This window comes from Podarcis vaucheri, assembly GCF_965113315.1.
Source record: "Podarcis vaucheri genome assembly, chromosome: 2".
Lineage (NCBI taxonomy): Eukaryota > Metazoa > Chordata > Lepidosauria > Squamata > Lacertidae > Podarcis > Podarcis vaucheri.
In genome coordinates this window covers 67,891,127-67,911,215 of record NC_138760.1, presented here as the reverse complement: position 1 = coordinate 67,911,215, position 20,089 = coordinate 67,891,127, and the positions used below count along the sequence as shown (strand labels likewise).

At 45.2% G+C, this 20,089-nt stretch overlaps 1 protein-coding gene across 4 annotated transcripts in view; it reads right to left on the bottom strand.

The window, feature by feature from the left end:
* The window catches only part of SYNPO (synaptopodin), a 61,305-nt gene extending 43,878 nt beyond the window's left edge, over positions 1-17,427 (bottom strand). Inside the window, exons 1-2 of one of the 4 annotated variants that reach the window (XM_082211739.1) lie at positions 17,230-17,427; positions 16,526-17,079 (exon numbers count right to left, since the gene is read on the bottom strand). In XM_082211739.1, coding sequence (XP_082067865.1) covers positions 16,526-16,994 — 469 coding nt within the window. In that variant the 5' untranslated portion in view covers positions 16,995-17,079; positions 17,230-17,427. Of the gene's footprint in view, positions 1-10,976; positions 11,622-16,525; positions 17,080-17,229 lie in introns of those variants that run through there. The other 3 variants (XM_082211738.1, XM_082211740.1, XR_014216602.1) reach the window with 3 other exon arrangements.
* Between the last annotated feature and the right edge of the window lie 2,662 nt (positions 17,428-20,089).

The window sequence follows — 20,089 nt, the reverse complement described above, 5'->3', positions numbered from 1 at the left end:
GGGCTAAGGGTTTGCAACTCCTGCTCTGAAAGAATCCTTGGAATCATAGTTTATCAGTAGTGTTGAGAGTTTTCTCTATCTTCTTAAACAGATTTTCCCTATCCTCTTTTGCACCTACAGTTCCCAGGTTGCCTGTGGGAGGGGATAACTGCTAGATCCGTTTAAGGCTGCAATCCTGTCCATATTTACTCACTGGAGCACCACAACTGAGCACAACAGAAATAACTTCAGAGAAGAAAATGCATAGAATCAAGGTAGACACGGGAATGTTTTAGTCACTAAAATTTAGTGCACTCTAGAGTTTTATGGCAAGAGTAGAGTCAACCTGTTTCTAAACGGAGAGCCTTACAGCCCTAACCATGTTAACTCAGATATATATTCTACTGAACTGAAGGAGGCTTACTCCCAGGTTATTGGAGTTAGGATTGGAGCCTTAGTTATCAAGTTAAAGTCAGTGATATGGCATGGAAAGGGGGAGCACCCTGAGAGTTCGCTATAGGATTGTTTAGCAGCCAGGGTTACGCAGAGTCAGGAAAGTACTGCCTCTCAGTACCCTGAAAAAAGAGTGGCTAAGCATAAAATCAACAAAAGAAAGTAAAAGAGAGAATGAAAGAGATAAGGGGAATAATGGAACAGACTGGCTGGACAATTGCCAGGATTGGGAGGGGAAGGGGTTGACATCGCAGCGTATTTGTCCACACTAACCGCAGAAAGGTTAGTACCTTCTGAATAATGTACCAAGAGACCTGAAAGCGGAACAATAATCAGCGTCAGTAAACAGACTGTGGCAGAACTCTCAAGGTCTTCTTGCTATTTCTGTTGGTAAATCATGCCAAAATAAGCTGCTGAAGACTTACCCAAAGTGCTTTGCTGCTGTTTACTTTTCTACAGTGGTGGCCAAATCCACACAAACAACCCAATCTCATTCCCCCCACCTCCAAACTTTAATTCTCCCTGCCCTGCTCCAGCCTTGTTCTCGGAGACTACTATTTTATCCACGCTTAAGCTGGGCAGGCACTATGCTTGATCAGAGAATTGGAACATAATGGCAGAGGGATGGTACATTGCCTCCAATGCCTGTGTGCTTTCTGACACCTGTGCCCCTTCAATGGATCGAAAATTGTAATGGCTGAAGATGGTGGGCTTCACTTCTAAGTAAATATGCTTAGGGTTGCACTGTCTGTGATTTAACATGCATCCATACTGAGTGAGTCTGAAACCGCCTGCTCCGCTCAACAAACTGGTCACAAGTGTCTGGAGCCACCCTGTCAAATCCACCTGATACTTTTAAATATATAAGCCAATGCAACCCATTGTGGATTAAAAAGTGTAAGTTGAAAAACAAGGGGGAAATTCGTTGCCTGCACAGCCTCTCCGGCGGTACATTGAGAGAGCATTCAGTAAAAATGCTGACAGGCCCAGAGCTGTTTGAGAGCCACTGGAATTTCTTCCTGCGCATTTGTCACTTGACAAGCTCCCTGGATTTCTAAATGTCATGGTCATGACTTCCAGTAACATCCCTGAAACTCAAAGCTTCACATTTTCTTTCCATGATGTCAAAGTCAATCCGTTATGTGGCAAGGACTTCCACTCCTTTCTTCAGAAGCTGAGTGCCAAAGATAAGAGAGAGTGTTGGTGAAAATAAAAAAAATTCTAGGATGGGAAGGAATGTAAAAAAAATCATTACACTTGACCTCCTGAATTAAGAATGTAAGAAGTGACTTGCTTGACCAGACTGAAGGCCCGTCTAGTCCAGCATCCTCTTCTCAAAGTGCCAATGCGAAGCATGCGAGCAGGACCTGACTGCAACAACACTTGGGTTGGACTAGTGTCAAGGGCTGGACTGAGGAGGAATGGTGGGGGTCACCCCCCTTCTGCTGAACCTTCCTGAGAACAGGAGGATAGTATAGATTTAGAACAGTGGTTTGCAGAAGGGCATAGTTCAGAGGCTGCAGAGGGCAGAAGCTGGGAAATATTGGGAGAGGAACAGCAGGAAGAAGAAGAAGCACCAGGGGAGGGACAGCTGACAGACTTAGTGTCCTTGGAAAGCATTCTTGACCCCCATCCCCTCCCAGAACCAGGCGGGCATTGAGGGTATTAGAACAGAGAGTTCAGAAGCAGAAAGCTCAGATTAGTGGGCGCAGGAGTGACATCTAATAGGGGAGACGTACGGGGTGGGACTTTACTTGGAGCAACACCATGATAGAGAGAGAGACCGCATTCCTTTGTCTCTCACTGTAATTATTGAATAAACTAATTGGCAAGAACTCTTCTTTTTTCTCTGCTTCTTTGCTGCCACCGCAGGGGGATCCTCAGGGTCAGTTCCAAAATTATATGATACTATGATTCCAGTTCTCAGTAACTCATATATAAAGGAACACTGCCTCTGACAGTGCAGACAGAACAGCAAAGTTATAGCACTTCTGAACTCAGAGCTGCTTATTCTATATGATCTACTGTGCCCACCAAAAACAACCCGTGGACTTGGCCAGCTGTAGCAATGCTCTAGTGCCAGCCTGAAATATTTTTGTACTCAAAAGGGGGAAGTCCACCTCTCTTTATCCCTTTAATGCCACTGGGAGGGGTTGCTCAAAGTATTTGCATAAGGCCCTTGATCAGAAATTGAGTCCAGGGTGATTCATAGTAATACAATCATTACACATACAGAGTTAGGAGTGGTAAAATGCCCCATCTGGAATTTGCTGCCTTTGGAAGGTCTACTTCATATTACTTCATGCATAACTCAAGTTTTGTTTTTGGAGTTCTCTGATTTGTACAGCCAATAACTTTTTCAGGGAACAACTGATTCCGTTAGCACTACGTTATTCATATAATACTACTATAACAGCAATGTGATTGCTGCAAGAATGTTAGAAGAATTGCAGTGAGTGTGTGTATAGTGAAGGTTTTTCAAAAAAAGGAAACCAACCATGGGTTAGATCCAATGTGGGAGCCTGCTTGCACAATGGAAATCTGCTTCTGCAAAGGACTTCAAGATTACCTTCTCCCCCCGACTCCCCAGAACCAGCTGCAGAATGCCTCTCAACCATCCATAGCAGATTTGGGGCATGTGCAGGGGTCATGGAATCATAGACTCATAGAGCTAGAAGGGACCCTAAGAGCCATCTAGTCCAACCCCCTTGCAATGCAGGTTGGGGGTAGGGCAGGAAGGAGAAGCACTGTTGCATGAGCAGACACCCATTCACACTACATTGGATCTCACCCTCTAGAGTAAAATGAGCAGACACCCATTCACACTACATTGGATCTCACCCTCTAGAGTAAAATGAGCAGACACCCATTCACACTACATTGGATCTCACCCTCTAGAGTAAAATGAGCAGACACCCATTCACACTACATTGGATCTCACCCTCTAGAGTAAAATGAGCAGACACCCATTCACACTACATTGGATCTCACCCTCTAGAGTAAAATGAGCATACACCCATTCACACTACATTGGATCTCACCCTCTAGAGTAAAATGATTTAGGGGGGCTGAACAGCTGCATATTGGGCTAACACTTGCACAGCCTGATCCTAAAGATGCTAACTTGGAAATGGGGATTTGCATCCATGGAAGCATAGGACTGCAGCCTTGAATGACCAACAGGAACATGAAAATGGTTGGTAATTAGATCTCTCTCAGTCCATTATTTCCTCACCTGGTAAAATATCTAAAACTGACCCAGCTCCTAAAAAACTAAAGGCAATTAGAATTTCACCCAGTTATTAGATGCATTACTGCACCATCATCAATCCCAAAGACAACTGTTAAACAGTCACAAGATTTATTTTTAAAAGAAGTCCTCCAGTTTTAACATTTATCAACTAACTCAAAAACAAAATATTGGCTGCAGTTTTTATCTGCTTTGTTGCTGTGTTTTATTTGTTCTTTTTTATTCTTTGAGGGATTTCAATAGCTAGCTAGAAACAGACAATGAGAGGTACCAGATAGTTCATAGCGGTTGGCTATATATTTCTCATCAAAGCTTTTTACCCTCTTTCACATAGCAAGAGAAAGAACTGCTCAGATACCCAGAGGATCAACAAACCTAAAAATAACTCATGAGCTACTTGGAATCAAAATAAAGTATATCATTTCAAAAAATGCTTTTTGAAAACCCTGTTTTAAGCTCCCCAGCTACTCCCAGAAATCTGAGATTAAAGAATGAAGAGGCACTGTCTGATGGACTCAAGGAAATTTAGCACCATCCAGATGGATCCGCATGTTCAGAAGGAGGAGAAAGACACATTCTCGCTTAATATACTGGGCCCATCATCAAGCAAAGAGCTGAAGTCCACAGGTCAAAGCACACTTCTTCTTCCTGCTGGATTCTGGCCTCCTTGTTTTCATTCCAGGCTATTGTGAGGGTTAAAAGAAAATGAGGTGGAGCTGGCAGGGTTATTGTCTCCCCCTCGTTCTAACAATATTTTCTACTGAGCCTTTGGTAAAAGGTACTCACCACCAGACAATGCCAGGCAATATTATTGTCTGGATTCCATTCCGGTAGCAACATGACTGTATCTGGTGTGAGTTACGGCTTTGTTCAGGCTAGGTCTATTATGTTAGGAATGTTATCCAGTGTGGCTGAATGAGCTTATGGTAGGGTTTGTCAACTTCAGTGGTGAGGAAAAATGAGCCAGGCAGGGGTGGATTGAGTCAGCTGAGCAATCCCTTTGCAGGTGAGACTTTCTTCCTTTCTTTGTTTCATAGGCAGTGGCAGGCCTACAAGAAATGACCCCAAGACCTAGTGTGTATGTCTGTGTATATATGTATATGCACGTGTGTGTGTGCATGTGCACAAACAAACACACATATATTCATCCCATGTAGTGATATAAGATAAATAATTTAAATACATAATGTAGCATCCTATATATAACCAGAGAAGGAAAACATTGCATTTTCCTTCAAATGCTTCAAGTTTTTGACAATAAAGAAATAAAGACAGGTTTCTTGGCAAGACAACTGACTGGCTCTTTGCCTTGGCAACAGCTGTGTGGGATATCCCCCCCCCATCCCCCATGTAAGGCAACATACGCATTTGCTTGTCCGCCTATGAAATTTCAGACTTTTGCTCCCACACATCAAAGCTCTGCATAACACAGGGCTTGCAGATCCATCTGGTCCAAGTGAAACAGGAACCCTGATTCCTCTGAGGATGTTGCACACTCATTGACCCTGGTGGGAAGACGTTTCCCTTGATGTGCATTGACTTGTGATGGAGCAGGTATTCAGAGAACTTGTATCATTGTGTGAAGCTCTCAAAAGTAGTCCTTGCATTGCCATGCTCTTCCTGTGGGAGTGTGGGAGATAGAACGGTGGGGGCAAAGAACTGCTTCTTTTAAGGTGAGCCTTAGCAGGTGTAAGTACTGCCACACCTGCCAGCAGCTCAGCAATGACCCAAGGCCTACACACACGAACATAAATGGCCAAAGGTAGAAATAAACAGTGCCCTGTATGACCAGGAAAGGAAAATGTTGCCCTTCCTTCCTCCCTTCTTCTTCTTCTTCTTCTTCTTTCTCTCTCTCTCTCTCTCTCTCTCTCTCTCTCTCTCTCTGCAGTATCTGCATGTAGCTGATATATGAGAGCTACTAAGCAATGTTAATAGAGTGGAAGTAATTGCTACCCCTGCCCTTTCCGCTTTGCTACTTCTTGGTGGCATCCCTTGCCATACTGTCCCATCTGCTCAAATGAGTAGCGCTCATCTTTATCCTAGAGCAGTTAGCAGCATAGCAGCTGCAATGTCTACCATTGCATCTGCTGGAAAACATACCTTTATCAACAGCGAAAGGTAGGTTCACCAGCTTGCAGCCTGGCAACCCTGGCTGGTGTACAGTTGAAATATAATGCCTCACTCTTATAACTAGTACAGAAGAACCTCAAAAAACAAATGGTCTCTAAATATTGCTGGTAGGTATCACATTCCAAGTAAAGGATGGCGGCTGCCCAAAATTGGGCAGATCCGTTTGGAGATTATTTGAAATATATATTGTAAGCATATTAAAAAGTTAACAGTAACAGAGCAACACAATGGATGTGAACTTCTGCAGATTACACTAAAACACAAGCGATGTCCTAAGGTTATTCAACCTCCCAGCACTAGGCAATACCACTACAGCCTGTGATTTTGAACCTATTTTTAATGGCATGCCGTGAACAGTAAACAACGAGAGTCAGAGCCGAAGAAGGGTGACTTGCTCTCATCTGTTCATTCTTAAAGGAGCAGAACGGACGACTCCACTAGACCATGAGATCAGAAGATGGTATCGTTTGTTGGAAACAGCCTGGTGATACAGATACCTATCTGGCAAAGGTTGAACTTAAGTTTGTCATTTCCTAAGAATCTGCAAAACCACAAAAAACTTCCTCCCAGAGCATTCTGTTCCAAATAAAGAGTTCCAAGGAAGTCATAAACTTCCATAGCTTCTCTCATCAAAAAGCTACTGTTATTCAGATAAATGTTCTTATGGAATGTTGCTCTACTTGAAAGCTCTCTAAAGGACAGTTGCCTAATCCCTTGTGGAATATCCAAGAAGCCATGGAAGCTGTGGAGCTATTATCTCTGAAAGCAAATTTTCCCCAACACAGCATATTGGAAGCTGGGGCAGGACTCAACTAAACAGTTGTGCTAGTGGGAGCCAGCCCAATGAATCCTGCTAGCACAGCAGGGCTTCTCCCTCTCTCCTTATCCAAATCAGCTCAGGGTGGGGGGTGTCAGGAGAACCCCCAGAACAGTGCATGGGGGGGGATGAGGAGAAGGGAGATTGTTCCAGCTGGCAATCAGGAATGTTTGCTTTGATGTAAGGATCATAATAGTGCAACACTGAATTCCTCCCGGGGATTGGTTCGTACCATCTCCGCCATTGAAGAAACAGCACATGGATAAAAACCATTCACAGACCCTGTCAGCCGGGACTCTTTACTTGTGATGAAAATACACACTTTAGTGAACCCATAACTGCAATCTGAGATAAAAGAAAATTTTCCAGTGGATTGTGCCTGGCCTGACGCCAAGTGAGAGGATCAACAAAAAGCGTCCGTTTGACATACAGCAACACAAACCATAGATGATGAGCAAGGAATCTGAAAGGGTATAGAACATCACTGACAACTATGCTCAGATCTCCTGGGCACCATGTGGGAGATGGCATTTGTTTCCCAAGGAAGATCCAGTCCAGTCTATGCATGGCACTGAAGCTCACACGTGGCACCACCACAAAACCAGCCGAAGACAACTATCATTTGTGCAATACAAATATTCTAGGCTGACTTCATGATGACTCCTTTGCAATCACAGGGTGACCCTTTTGCCCTGAATAGTCACTCAGCATTTTTCCAGTGCCATAGCAGATCTGTAGTTACTGAGAGTGTAGCCCTGGGCTAATTTTGTCATGTCTGAATATGAGTTTAAAGGAATGCCAGATCCCAATGACTTGAGAATTCTAGAAAACTGAACTCATCAGCATTTGAAACTGCTCAAAAAGCTGAAACCTGTACCCACCAAGAATCATCCTAGTTTTGCAAAAAAAAAATCCTCCATCAATTTCTGTCTAGTTCTCATTTTTGTAAATCATGCATTACACCTGCCAATTCTTTGCTCTACTAGGGGACTTGTTGGATGTAATTCAAATCAGCAACAGACTCACCACTGCTTCCACTGTGGTCTTGCCTGTGTGGCATACTCTACTTTGGTTGAATTGCTGAAGTCAAGCTGAGCTGCCCCCACCATTGAGCAAAGTGAGACAGTCAGCTTAGGCAGTTGATTTGGGGGATCATTCGTGAAAGGGCAGCAAATTGCTAGCTATTCAGTTATTGACACATTACTGACATGGAAAGGATATGTTTTCTGATTTTTCTGCCTTGGGTGGCAAAATAACTTGGGTACCATGTATCTTGACTTGTGGGTGCAGCATTTACTACTTCGCTCAAGGAAGAAAGCTGCTGGGCTCACACTTCGGGAGATACTGTAGCAAAATATCCGCTCCAGAACCATAGAATCCAGTGGCACCTTAAAGACTAATGACTAGCACATTTATTGTGTCATAAACATCCACAGGTACTCTTTGTAGCTGTAAGTATGAGTGTTCAACCTGCTCATTGCTCAGGGATGAGACTGAGCACTCACAAAATCCTTTGCACAAACATCCTCCCAGCTTCCAAATTCTAGAAAGCTATCTTCTAAATTCCTATCATTCAAGACCTGACCGGACAGTGCAGGTTGAAGCTTGGGTGAGACATTTGATTGTTCAGGCAATTTTGAGAATTATAAAAATTCCTCAGAAAAAGGACATTGAATGTTTTTTACTATAGAACAAAGTAGTGGCTTCTAAACTGTGTTCAGGAGAGTCCTTGGTTGCTTATGAGAGGTTCCTCAATGAGAAGGCCCACAGCGCAGTGGCAGAGCATCTGCCTTGAATGCAGATGTTCCCGGGTTCAGTTCCTGGCACTGCCAGTTAGGGCTGAGATTGACCCAGGGCCCGAAATCCAGGACACCCATTGCCAGTCAATGTAGACAATTCTGAGTTAGATGGAGCCGTTTGTCTGACTTAGTTTAAGGCATTTTCTCATGTCCCTACATTCCTAAGGAGGCCAAGTTGACCAATGGCAATCTTTACTGTATTTCACAATCGCAGAAACACTACAGGGTACATTCTAAAATATGTTCTGAGTGCATGCAGGGCTTCATGCAGATTGGCCTAAGTGATGTGGAGGATACAATTTTGAATCAAGGCCAAAAAAAAAAATAACATTGATGACACCCAGTGGCATGTTCAGTGCTCCTTCCAGCATGCGCCAGACTCTTCTCTAACACAGAGGGGTCCCCTGTGCAGACATTTGGGGTTTTCTCATCTCAGAAAGAAAGTCCATTCTTAAACGGTTCTTTTTAAATGTAGAAAGCTTGAAAATTACTGGCAAATAGAAAAGCAAGGTGACTTGCCCAGCGTTGTGTGGCAGCCTAGTGGGAGGGACAGCTACAGCAACTAAACTTTCTGTGGCTTCTGGCCCACATCTCTCAAGAAGTTTCATCTGATTTAGCATTAGCAGAAGAATTGTTGGCTAGACACAGGGAAAGAGACACCATAGAGGTGGCTCAGAAGTATTCTTCTCCTTGGGTATTTTTAGTGCGGTGACTAGAGGGATAAACTAGGACCAACCATGATGCCCACCTTGGGCGAGTCACCAACCCTCCCCAACTGTTGTGAAGATATAATGGAGAAGGGGAAAGCCATCTATATCACCTTGAACTCCTTGGAGGAAAGATGGGGGATATACGTATGCAATAAATAAATGAGTAAAGTGACAAGTAGCTTAAGTAGTCTAAAAATATGCATGGTGGATCTGATGCATAGAAAGCTTTGGCTGCAATGCCCAAAGACCCAGGCTCTGAGGAAAGGACGACATGGCTGTGAATGGACTCATCCCCCAGAAGTGCTCTCCGGTTGGCAGATTATTTTTACTGACTTATAATTTCTATTTATACTCCCTTCTTTCTGCCTGTTGGGTTTCAAGGTGATAATAGATGGAAGGGCAAAACTAACCCTGAATGAGAGGCTGAGCTGAGAGTGGAGAGTGAATAACATGATGCAAGACCTGATGACCAAAATATGGGAGATGTTCAGCTCCATCACATCCCACAGGATTCCCTTCATTGTTCTCCTCCCGCCTCTGCTTCCAGGCACCACAAATTTGAAAGTCAACCCATTCCTTTTAGACCACCACATGAAGAAGGTCTGCAGAGGCTAGAGGCCAAATATATAATTAAAGGCTGTGTCTACACTCCCATCCAGTGCTCTCCCACCACACAACATTAGCCACAGTCCATGTCTCTCCTGCCATTTCTTATGAAATAGTGCATTTTGATGCATTTCCTCCCAAAACCAGCCTCGATCCAAATTGAGAAAAAGAAGGACCTCACTGCATTTTCAGCCCAAGCAGCCAAAGAGAACCACGTGCCTTTGGAATGAGGTCATCCCTACATCATGGGAGCTCCCAGTGCCCTCTCTGTTAGTGCAAATCCCCAAGGCACTACCTGGAATAGAGGTACTGGGAAAGGGCCTTTTCCCTCCATCCCTCCCAAATGGCATTCCCAACACCTGCTGCGGCTGACCATTGCAATTCCTCTATTCTGCCATGCCAGCTACTGGTGACACCAGCAAGGCTTTGGGCATCATCGTTGCCCTGCACGGGGGAATCGGATTCTCCAAATCAATGCATTGAGGGGGGGGATGTGGACATGCAATAAACCTCCTCAACCCACAGAAAGTGCAAATGTTGGGAAAGAAGCAGAGGGAATAGCAGCAGCAACCTCAGTCACCCAGCAGATCCTTCATCCTGCGGGTGTTTATATACTGATCGCTGCCTTATACCAGAGGTTAAGTCTTACGGATGGGGAAGACCCTTAAGGGACGCTTCCCCTCCAAGAGCGGCTGTCCTTAAGACTTATCCAAAAGCACCCTCACCACCCAATATACGCCCGACGCGCGTGGCAGCTCTTCGCGAGGGAAAACAACCCCCAAGGGGTCGCAGCAGGAGGCGATCGGATCCCTCTCTGGCAACAGCTGGAAAGTTGGGCGGCAATCGCTGGACTTCTTGCAAGCGAGCTGGGAGACGCCAACACCACAAGCCGGCCAAAGAAGTGACATCAGCTGCCCCTCGACTCGCCCTCCGCGAGCAACAAGTAGCGCAACCAAACAAGCGCACCGGGTAGGGATCCCAGGAGGTTTCGCTTGTGGGCGTGGGGGGGTGAGGTTTTACCTGGGGCCTCGTGGGGCAGGTCGCCTTGGCACGCCCCTCAACTCTCAGCCCAGCGGCTACTAGCCACCCATCCGGCCCTCCTTTCAGCTCGCCCGCTGCTCCGCATGAGAGCCCATCCGGCTGGAGGCGAGGAGAGCAGGCGCAGCTTTCACTTTCCTTTCTGCCCGCCGCTCCCCCGCAGCCCCTCCACCTTCCACGCCCCCGCCTCTTACCTCCGCTCCGGACCCCGCGACTCCCCGCTTTGCCGCTCGCCCGGCTCCTCGCTCTCCTCCAGGTGCCTCCTCCGCCAGCCTCTCTCTCCCGCTGCCGGGGGTTTTTTTTTGCACAGCAGCTCTGTGTTTGTTTGTCTGCTGGCGGCGGCGGCGGCTCCCTGGGCTCCTCCGAAAGGGAGATCGGGTGACCCGGCTTTTCGCAGCAACTGGCCGTGTCTGTCAAAAGGGGAAAGGGGTGGAGAGCCGCCGCCACCCCAAACACCCTTCTCGGACTCCCCACGGCGAGCAAGGATGGGCCAGCCGGGGACTTGACTTTGCCCCACACGCTCTGGCAGCGTGTGCAGCGGCGGCAGCCAGAGAGCCGGAGGGAGTGCGCTGGCCTCAGCCCGGCTGACTCACTGGGACTCGCAAGCTTAGTGCCTGCCGAGGTGCTCTCGGTTTTTATTTATTTATTTCAACGCTCGCCCGCTCGCTCCTTCCCACCCCCGATCGCCACGCGCACTTCTTTTTTTCTTTTTAACTCATCACACAAATTTCTCCCCATCAGATATATAGATAGCCCTTTTAGCTTCCTGCAGCATTATCCGCCCCCTTGCCTTTTTTAAAAAAAACAACAACTTGTCAGTTCCCTAAAAGGTGAATAGGAGTCGTACCTAATAGTAGCAAACGCAGCTTAGGCGTTGTGCAAGCGCAGAGATCAAAACAGTCACTCCTCCGCTCGGTCCTCCGGGCGGCTACTGGAAATCCAGACACGCCCCTCCTCTATCCGAAGCTGATCCCAGGAGGAGTGGACCGGAGGGCAGCTGAAAATGGCCCTCGGCCTCAGTTGCATGCAGGTGACAAGGTGGGAGGAAAATGTGGGGGAGGGGTGCTCTGCCCACTATAGGCATGCAGCCCCCAATTAGGGATGCCAACTTGAATAAAATACTGGGAGGAGGGCCAGTAACCCACCCCACCCCCGCATAATCGACCGCAAGATGTGGAGCATGCACAATGCCCATCAACTTCGGGGGGCAGCCCCCTCAAATATTTTATGGGGGGCAAAGGGATCTCAGCCCCTAGGAGTTGGCTCCAATGTCCCCAACAGGTTACCAAGGCAATGTGACCCTCTATATTTCTATTTATATGTTCTCCATCCTCTCTGAATGAATGAACAGAAGTCCCAGGGATGAGGAATCCCAGGTGAGGAATGATTTGCACTGTGCTGGCCTCTCCTGAGAGGTAACGTTCGTGCCCCATGTTTTTGGAGGATAAGGGGCAAAGGGTCATATCTGATACTGCAAGCTCTGCTGACGCAAGGGGGGCTTCCATGCAGACAGCGAAACACCCTGTTCCTCTCCTGGGCCCACCAGCTCCCCACACACCCTCAACATCAGCTTGGGGATGGGGGAATGCTTTGGAACAGATTTCGGGGGATGCAGAGGAAGGAGATGATACATCGGAGACAACTAAAAAAATGGCTGCTTTCCAGGTTTTTCAAGAAACTATGCTGTTTAGGTCCACCTGTCTGTGTACCAAATTGCAGAGTTCACACTATTGTGGCAGCAACTCAATCTTTGGGAGCCCACATGCGCCTTATTCTGAGGCAGAAATGTAGAAATGTCCCATCTGCAAACATCTCTGGTACTGGGATATTTTAATGTGCATGAAATTGTAGCTTTCCCCAGCTGTTTTGAGGATATTTTTCAAGAATTTTGTTTGAGTGAATTGTGAAACCAAATTCGTTTAAATGCACCTGTCGTTGCCTTTCTATACCAGCCTTCCCCAAGTCAAATATCAACTGTGAACTCCCTAACATCTTTCTAATATAATGCAGACAGCACCTTCAGTTCATGTTCAGTTTGTCTACTATCCCCCTCCTTTTTTTACTAGAACCTTAAGATCCATCACCATGACTCCCATCAGCTCCAGCCAGCTGTGGTGTCTGGGGCTGATGGAAGTTGTAGTCCAAAACCTCTGCAGTACACCAGGTGGGGGAAGGTTACCTTGATGTCTCCACCCCCATCATTCTACCCGGACACTGAGGTCCACCGCCGAGGGCCTTCTGGCGGTTCCCCCACTGCAAGAAGCCAAGTTACAGGGAACCAGACAGAGGGCCTTATTGGTAGTGGCACCCTTCCTGAACGCCCTCCCACCAGATGTCAAAGAGAACAACAACTACCAGACTTTTAGAAGACATCTGAAGGCAGCCCTGTTTAGGGAAGCTTTTAATGTTTGATGTATTACAGTATTTTAATATTTTGTTGGAAGCCAGCCAGAGTGGCTGGGGAAGCCCAGCCAGATGGGCGGGGTATAAATAGTAAAATTATTATTATTATTATTATTAACTATTTCCCTGTTGGTCTTTGCATTGTTATCTCTTCCCTTTACAGAGTCTCTGTTCTGTGGTACATCTGTGGCAAATGCACAGTAAATCAGTGCAACCTGGAGAGCCCAGCCGCAGTAATTCATGCGCCAGTAAGCTCAAGACTAGATCATTGCAAATGCTTTATCCTTGCGCCTAGTCCAGAAAGCTCCAGCTGGTGCAAAATGTTGTGGCAAGACTTGATGGGAACAGACTACTGCCGCACATAACTTTGGTGCTTAAAAGCTTGCACTGGCTGCCCATGTGCTACCAGGTGAAGTGCAAGGCTCTTGTATTAATTTACTTTAGTAACTTGGTTCCATGGTATCTTAAGGAATGCTTGATGCCTTAGACCCTGCCCAATCACTGAGGTCTTTATGGTCTCCCCATAGCTTGGATGCATGACTTGTGTCAACCCAGAGCCAGTATTGTGGGTCCAATTCTGTGCAACTCCCTTCAGATAGACTCCCTCCCTATCAGATGTCAAGGAAATAAACAACTATCTGACTTTTAGAAGACATCTGAAAGCAGTCCTGTTTAGGGAAGTGTTTAATGTTTGATGGTTTATTGTGCTTTTAATTCTGTTGGGAGCTGCCCAGAGTGGCTGGGGAAACCCAGCCAGATGGGTGGGGTATAAATAAAAAATAAATTATTATTACTACTACTACTACTACTACTACTATTTTCAAACTTCAGGCAACTGGTGAAGAGTTCTCAGCAGCCCTTTTAAGCGAGGCTTTCTGACTTTTTAATTTTAACTGATTTTATCCTTTGTAACATTTTTTTGTAACTTCATTGTACACCACTTAGAAACTATGGCATTAGGTGGTATAGAAATTGTTGAAACAAGTAAATAAATAAAACCATATTCAAGTAGTGCAGACATTGCCTCTGAGGCAAGAAGACCCTTGTCACCAATATCACCAACTGCGCAACAGCAAGGGCCCATTCATAGATTAGCTTGGTGCACAGAGGCTTCCTGAAACCTGCCAAGCAAAAGCAGATTACAAAAGTGGCAGCTGTACACGAGGAAGGGCTGTAGCTCAGTGGTAGCAGAGAATCTAGTTTACATGCAGGAGGTCCCTGGTTCAATCCCTGAAATCACCAGGTAAGGCTGGGAGAAACCCTAGTCTAAAATCCCAGACAGCCATGCCAATCATTGTAGACAATCCTGTGTAAGATAGGCCTCTCAATTATAATACTGGTTAGCTTTATGACTGCCGAATGTCAAATCAGCAAAGGCGCCAGATAAGCTGTTGCTAATAAGCTATATCTTTCAAGTTGTCCCTATAAAACATTACAAAACTAATCAGTCAAGTTTTAAAGTCCAAGCATCTCCAATCACTGGCCAGTTTTGAGAACTCTAGGTGAAACAGTTTAAAGTTTATCATTAACAATGTTGGCAGGGCAAACCTTATACTTCAGGGCAAAGCACCACATACATCTAATTTCTATATACTATAATTTCTATATACGTCATAGCTTTGGTTTATGTAGCAGCCCTGCTATTTAATTGTCATTTTAAAAAATGACCCAGGAACAATTGTTTTTCACTTTAGAAAATAGACTGCAGTTCCATCATGTCTGCCAACCTGGACTCTTAAAGTAACCCAACAATTTCTGGAAATGGTTTGTTGGTAGGCATCATAGCATATGAATGGCCATGCTGGATTAGCTAAAAAGCTCCACCCATCTCTGCATTCTGAGCTAAGGGCAGCTTTTCAAGATGCCACAGTTTCGTCAGTTTCTAATCCTAATTGGTTCCCGTGAGACTCAGCAAGTCTAATCATGGGAATCCCAAAGCAAGGTTTTTAGACAAACATCCACAGATATATACCGGTATATGCAGCTTTATAGAGATGAAAGATTATTATGTGAGATTCTAAGACAGACAACCATATTGTCCCCTAGACCGTGACATTATGCTGCTGTTTTACCCTGCACAGAGCATGCTAGCATCAAAACCTGGGGCAAGAGATCCTACAAACTATGGAAGAGAATAACTGAAGGACAGAGTTTTCACGGGCACCCTTGGCTAGGCCCACCTGGATTGAGGCAGCTGCCTCAGGTGGCAGAATCCCATGGGCCAGTGCCCTTGCAGGCACCCTGCCTTCCCCTACTGCCACCCTGGAGAAGCAAGGCTCACATTAAGCCCCCCAGGTATTAAATGTACAGTAACCACATTTAGAAAAATTATATACACGCACCTGAGAGAGAACACGCTCTCTGCATAATAAATGGCACCTAACATGTTACAGTGGTACCTCAGGTTACATATGCATCAGGTTACAGACTCCGCAAACCCTGAAATAGTGCTTCAGGTTAAGAACTTTGCTTCAGGATGAGTACAGAAATCGTGCTCCGGCGGCGCACCGGCAGCGGGAGGCCCCATTAGCTAAAGTGGTGCTTCAGGTTAAGTACAGTTTCAGGTTAAGAACGGACCTCTGGAACAGATTAAGTACTTAACCCGAGGTACCACTGTATAAGCCTTTTTCGGTTGCTTTGCTGGGGCAAAATTTGCTGTTATGGTGGACCTGGTGTAATGCCTGGTCGGGCCCTTCAGTATATTCTCCTAGCACAAAAGGTGGCGGAATGTAATAAAAATTAATCATTAAAGTAATCGAGAAATAAAAAGTCAAAGGAAACTCAGATCCAGCTGAGCTGATCTCTGTCACTCACTAATCAGGTGAGTGCAGTACTGGCGAAATAATTCCCATCTCCACGCAAACATTAAAAGCTGCTCTGATCTGCACCTTTTATGTGTGTCATACTGGAAGCTACTTCCAGCTAATCTTGCATCCTAGGAAAGTTATGATCACCATCTCAGCCTCATAATGGCCAAACAAGCAGCTACTTGCCTTACCCACAAGAAAGAGTGAGGTTGTCCCGTCCCCCTCCCACAAGTGATTAGCTGGCTGCTCTAGGCAGTGTGGCAAGAACACCCACATGAGAAGGAGAGCAGGGGTGAAGAGCCTCACCATGATGGAAAAATACTGAATGATACTCACAGGAGTGGGCGAGTACTGCCTGCTAAACCATACATGAGGTGTGATTCAGGAGAAGCAGCACTGAATCTTATGGGATTCATAAGCAAGAAACTGAGCACACGGCTGCACCATCAGTGACCACGTGGAATGTATAGTGTTTTTCTTTCTTCCCCGTGACAAGAATCAGGGTTGGGAGAAAAAAGTAGGGCCGCACTTACTTGCTTTCCTAGGTTCAGCCACAGGAGAAATAAGGACTTGCTTCACTTTCACCACTTTCCATTCTTGACTCGGGTCACCGTTTTTGCTAAACCCAGGCTGGAGCAAGTCCAAAGCTGGCCTTGGAGAGTCTCTCGTCGTGGGGCACCCGCCCCCTGATATCAGCCCGCTGCCATCTCCCTTGAACGGTAGCATATCTCCACTGGCTTTCCAAGATTCCTGCAAGAAACTCTTTCTTGCTGACTCTTTTATCTCTTGCTCTTCTGGCTCTGCTGGGCGATTCTTCCCAGCTGGGAGACATCTTTGACTGATTTCTCTCTCCTTTCCTTGCAGGCCTTCCAAGCAGCCATATCCATCAACCAAGTCAGGCTTGGGCTTCTTAAAACCGTATGGATTTTGCTTTGCTTTGCTGGTCCCAGCGCAGCTGGATTGAGGTTGGAGGCAAGGTTGCCGTAAGGTTGCCTCTAGCATTTTGTCCCTTTCTGCACTCTTACTGGGAAGGGTTCAGACAGTGCTTCATTGATTGGGTGTAGCAAGGACTAGCCTTTGATTCCTTCTAAGGGGAAAAAAAGATAAACCTCTACAATTTTGAACACTTGTCCAGGAAAGAAGGTTGAGTAAATAATTGCCAGGATGCTTTAATGCACTAATCTTTGCCCCAGCCTGAACAAGAAGATATTGAATGCAGGAACAGAGAACAGGATACCAAGTGTGGGTGTCGCACTTCTTCTTTTCAGAGAGGAATTGCAGACCTTTTGCTGTGAATTATCCTCTGGGAATCAAGCTGATCTTTCTGATGCTTCTTTACGGCCTTTAGCTGCTCAAGATGATCAAAGTGGGGCATCTTATGGAATTCTCCTTGTCTACCGCAGGCATTCAGAGCAAACAAATCTGAAAGGAAAGAAATGCACAACATTTAATTTTTGAACTTTGTCTCTTGCAGGATAACATGGATCTCCAGCTTTTCCATAGGCTACTTAGATGTGTGGCTATACTCTTATATTTTAAATAACAAAGGGTGGCTTTGCACTAGTGAAAGCATTTCCACGCGTGCAAGGCAGGGCCCCTGATTTTCACCAATTGTCCCCTTCTCACTGCAAGACTCCCCACACCAGGCAGGCCTTAAAATACTAGTCCTGGGGGTTGGTAGAGTCTCTAGAACAGGGTAAGGTACCATACACAGGACTGCAGCAGGTAGAGAGGATGCATGAAAGGGTGCCACCAAGCAGAAGTGATGCCCACCAGTGCAGATGTGGCCAACCTGCGCTCCTCCAGATGTTGTTGCACTAAAAGTCCCATCATCCATGACTTTAGCCATGCTGGCTGAGGATGATGGGATCCGGAGTCCAACGATATCTGGAGGGTCACAGGTTAACCACCCTTATGAAACTCTTTAAGTTTAAATTGAAAATATGAATCTACATTGGCTTTAGAACCACAGAGTACTTAGCTTAAAGGGGACCTGAAAAGTATCTAGCCCAGAGTTGCCCATAGGAGTTTGGGAACCCAGGAAAAGCATTGTAGTGTTTCCGTGGCCAGCCATGCCACCATGAATTAGGTGAATCCCACCCTGTGTTTTTTTGCTGGTACTTGGACATGGTACTTTTTTTAATAAAATCATTTTTATTTGATTTTACAAAAATGAGTTTATAACAATACCAAATGCATATCCATATACAGAGATTTCTCTGAGTCTCACAACTTCCGCCCATCCCTTCCATGAGTCCTATTGTGAACATTTTCAACTGCAGATTATTTCATAATCTATATTTTGTATTCATCCATATTAACCATAATACCTGTTACATTACAAGTGATATTAAAATTCTGCCAATGTTTTTATCTGCTTACAGAGGTCTCCTAAGTAAATTATAAATGTGGACATAGTACTTTTAGGTCACACACATACATTTCTGGGTTAGAAGTGAGCTATAATGTTACAGAAATGCTTCTTTCTTCTCATACGGCCTCGGCCCAGTATACCTGAAGGAGAGTCTCCACCCCCATCGTTCTGCCCGGACACTGAGGTCCAGCGCCGAGGGCCTTCTGGCGGTTCCCTCACTGCAAGAAGCCAAGCTACAGGGAACCAGGCAGAGGGCCTTCTCAGTAGTGGCACCTGCCCTGTGGAACGCCCTCCCAGCAGATGTCAAAGAGAACAACAACTACCAGACTTTTAGAAGACAACTGAAGGCAGCCCTGTTTAGGGAAGCTTTTAATGTTTGATGCATTACTGTATTTTAATATTTTGTTGGAAGCTGCCCAGTGTGGCTGGGCAAGCCCAGCCAGATGGGTGGGATATAAATATTTATTGTTGTTGTTGTTGTTGTTGTTGTTGTTAATAATAATAATAATAATAATAATAATAATAATAATAATAATATATACTTGAAATACGATGTATTGTGCATAAGAGTGTCAAATTACAAATACTACACTATGAATGGACAGTCAATGATGTTTGGCTCTAAATTTTAGTCTCAAATTTAAGTTAGATTCTATTACATGGAGAATAAAAATGTGATCTACACTTAAAACTGTGGTTACATATATTGAAGCATCAGGTGAAAGCATACCTCTTCTCCCAGGCCTATGTATTTTTGTGTTTTTATATTGTAAACCACCCTGTGATCTTTGGATGAAGGGCAGTATAGAAAATTAAACAACAACAACAACATTGTCCTGTCAATATCTATTCAACTCATTTAATTTTGTATTATTGTTTTACACATGTATACCTGCTTTACTGACTTTGTGGCCATAATGCAGTGTAAATAATATGTTGTTCTAGTTAAAGCTTCCCCGTTCCTTTGTTGTGTTTGGGTGCACATTGCAATCACTTTGTGGTCTTTCATCCACATGCTAGAATTTATGTGGGGTGGATTAGAGCAGGCACCATATGGGAAAGGAAGGAAAAGAACTCTATAAAGTGACGGCAGTGAAGTTGCTCTAAGCCAGGTGTCAGGAACCTTTGTCCCTCCAGATATTGCTGAACTACAACTCCCATCAAACTTGGCCAACGGCCAGGGATGATGGGAGTTATAGTCCAGTAACATCTAGGGGGTCAAAGATTCCCCACACCTATTTTCGGTCAATGAATAAATAGAATTTAAGGCAGAAACAGAATGGACTTCTCTTACTGAGTCATCCCTGTAGTACTGAGATGACTACATCCCTTAACTGTCGTCCAAGAAATGGTTAATTTTGCTTCTTCTCAAAGATATGTGCTTCATTCGTTTTTGGCTTTGTGTTGTTGTTTTTTAAAGAAGAAGTGATGATAAAACACCCAAAGGGGCTTCTTTGATGACTCAAATTCGCTGAAAAATTCCATACATTCTGGGATGGCAGTCTTAATCTCCCTGACCTGGGAGTTCACTCTGCTTCTTCATCAAGAGTCGCATCACCAGGCTAATATTCAAAGAGGGCCTAGACAGAAAAGAACCTGTCAGGTACAAGAGAAGAGATGTGGTAGGCACAGGCAGGTGTAAAAACTCTTCCTAGCTGGGGCTCTTGCAGCATATCTCTTCCTTTTCTTCCGTCTCTGATTTTCAGTTATAAACAAAGATAAA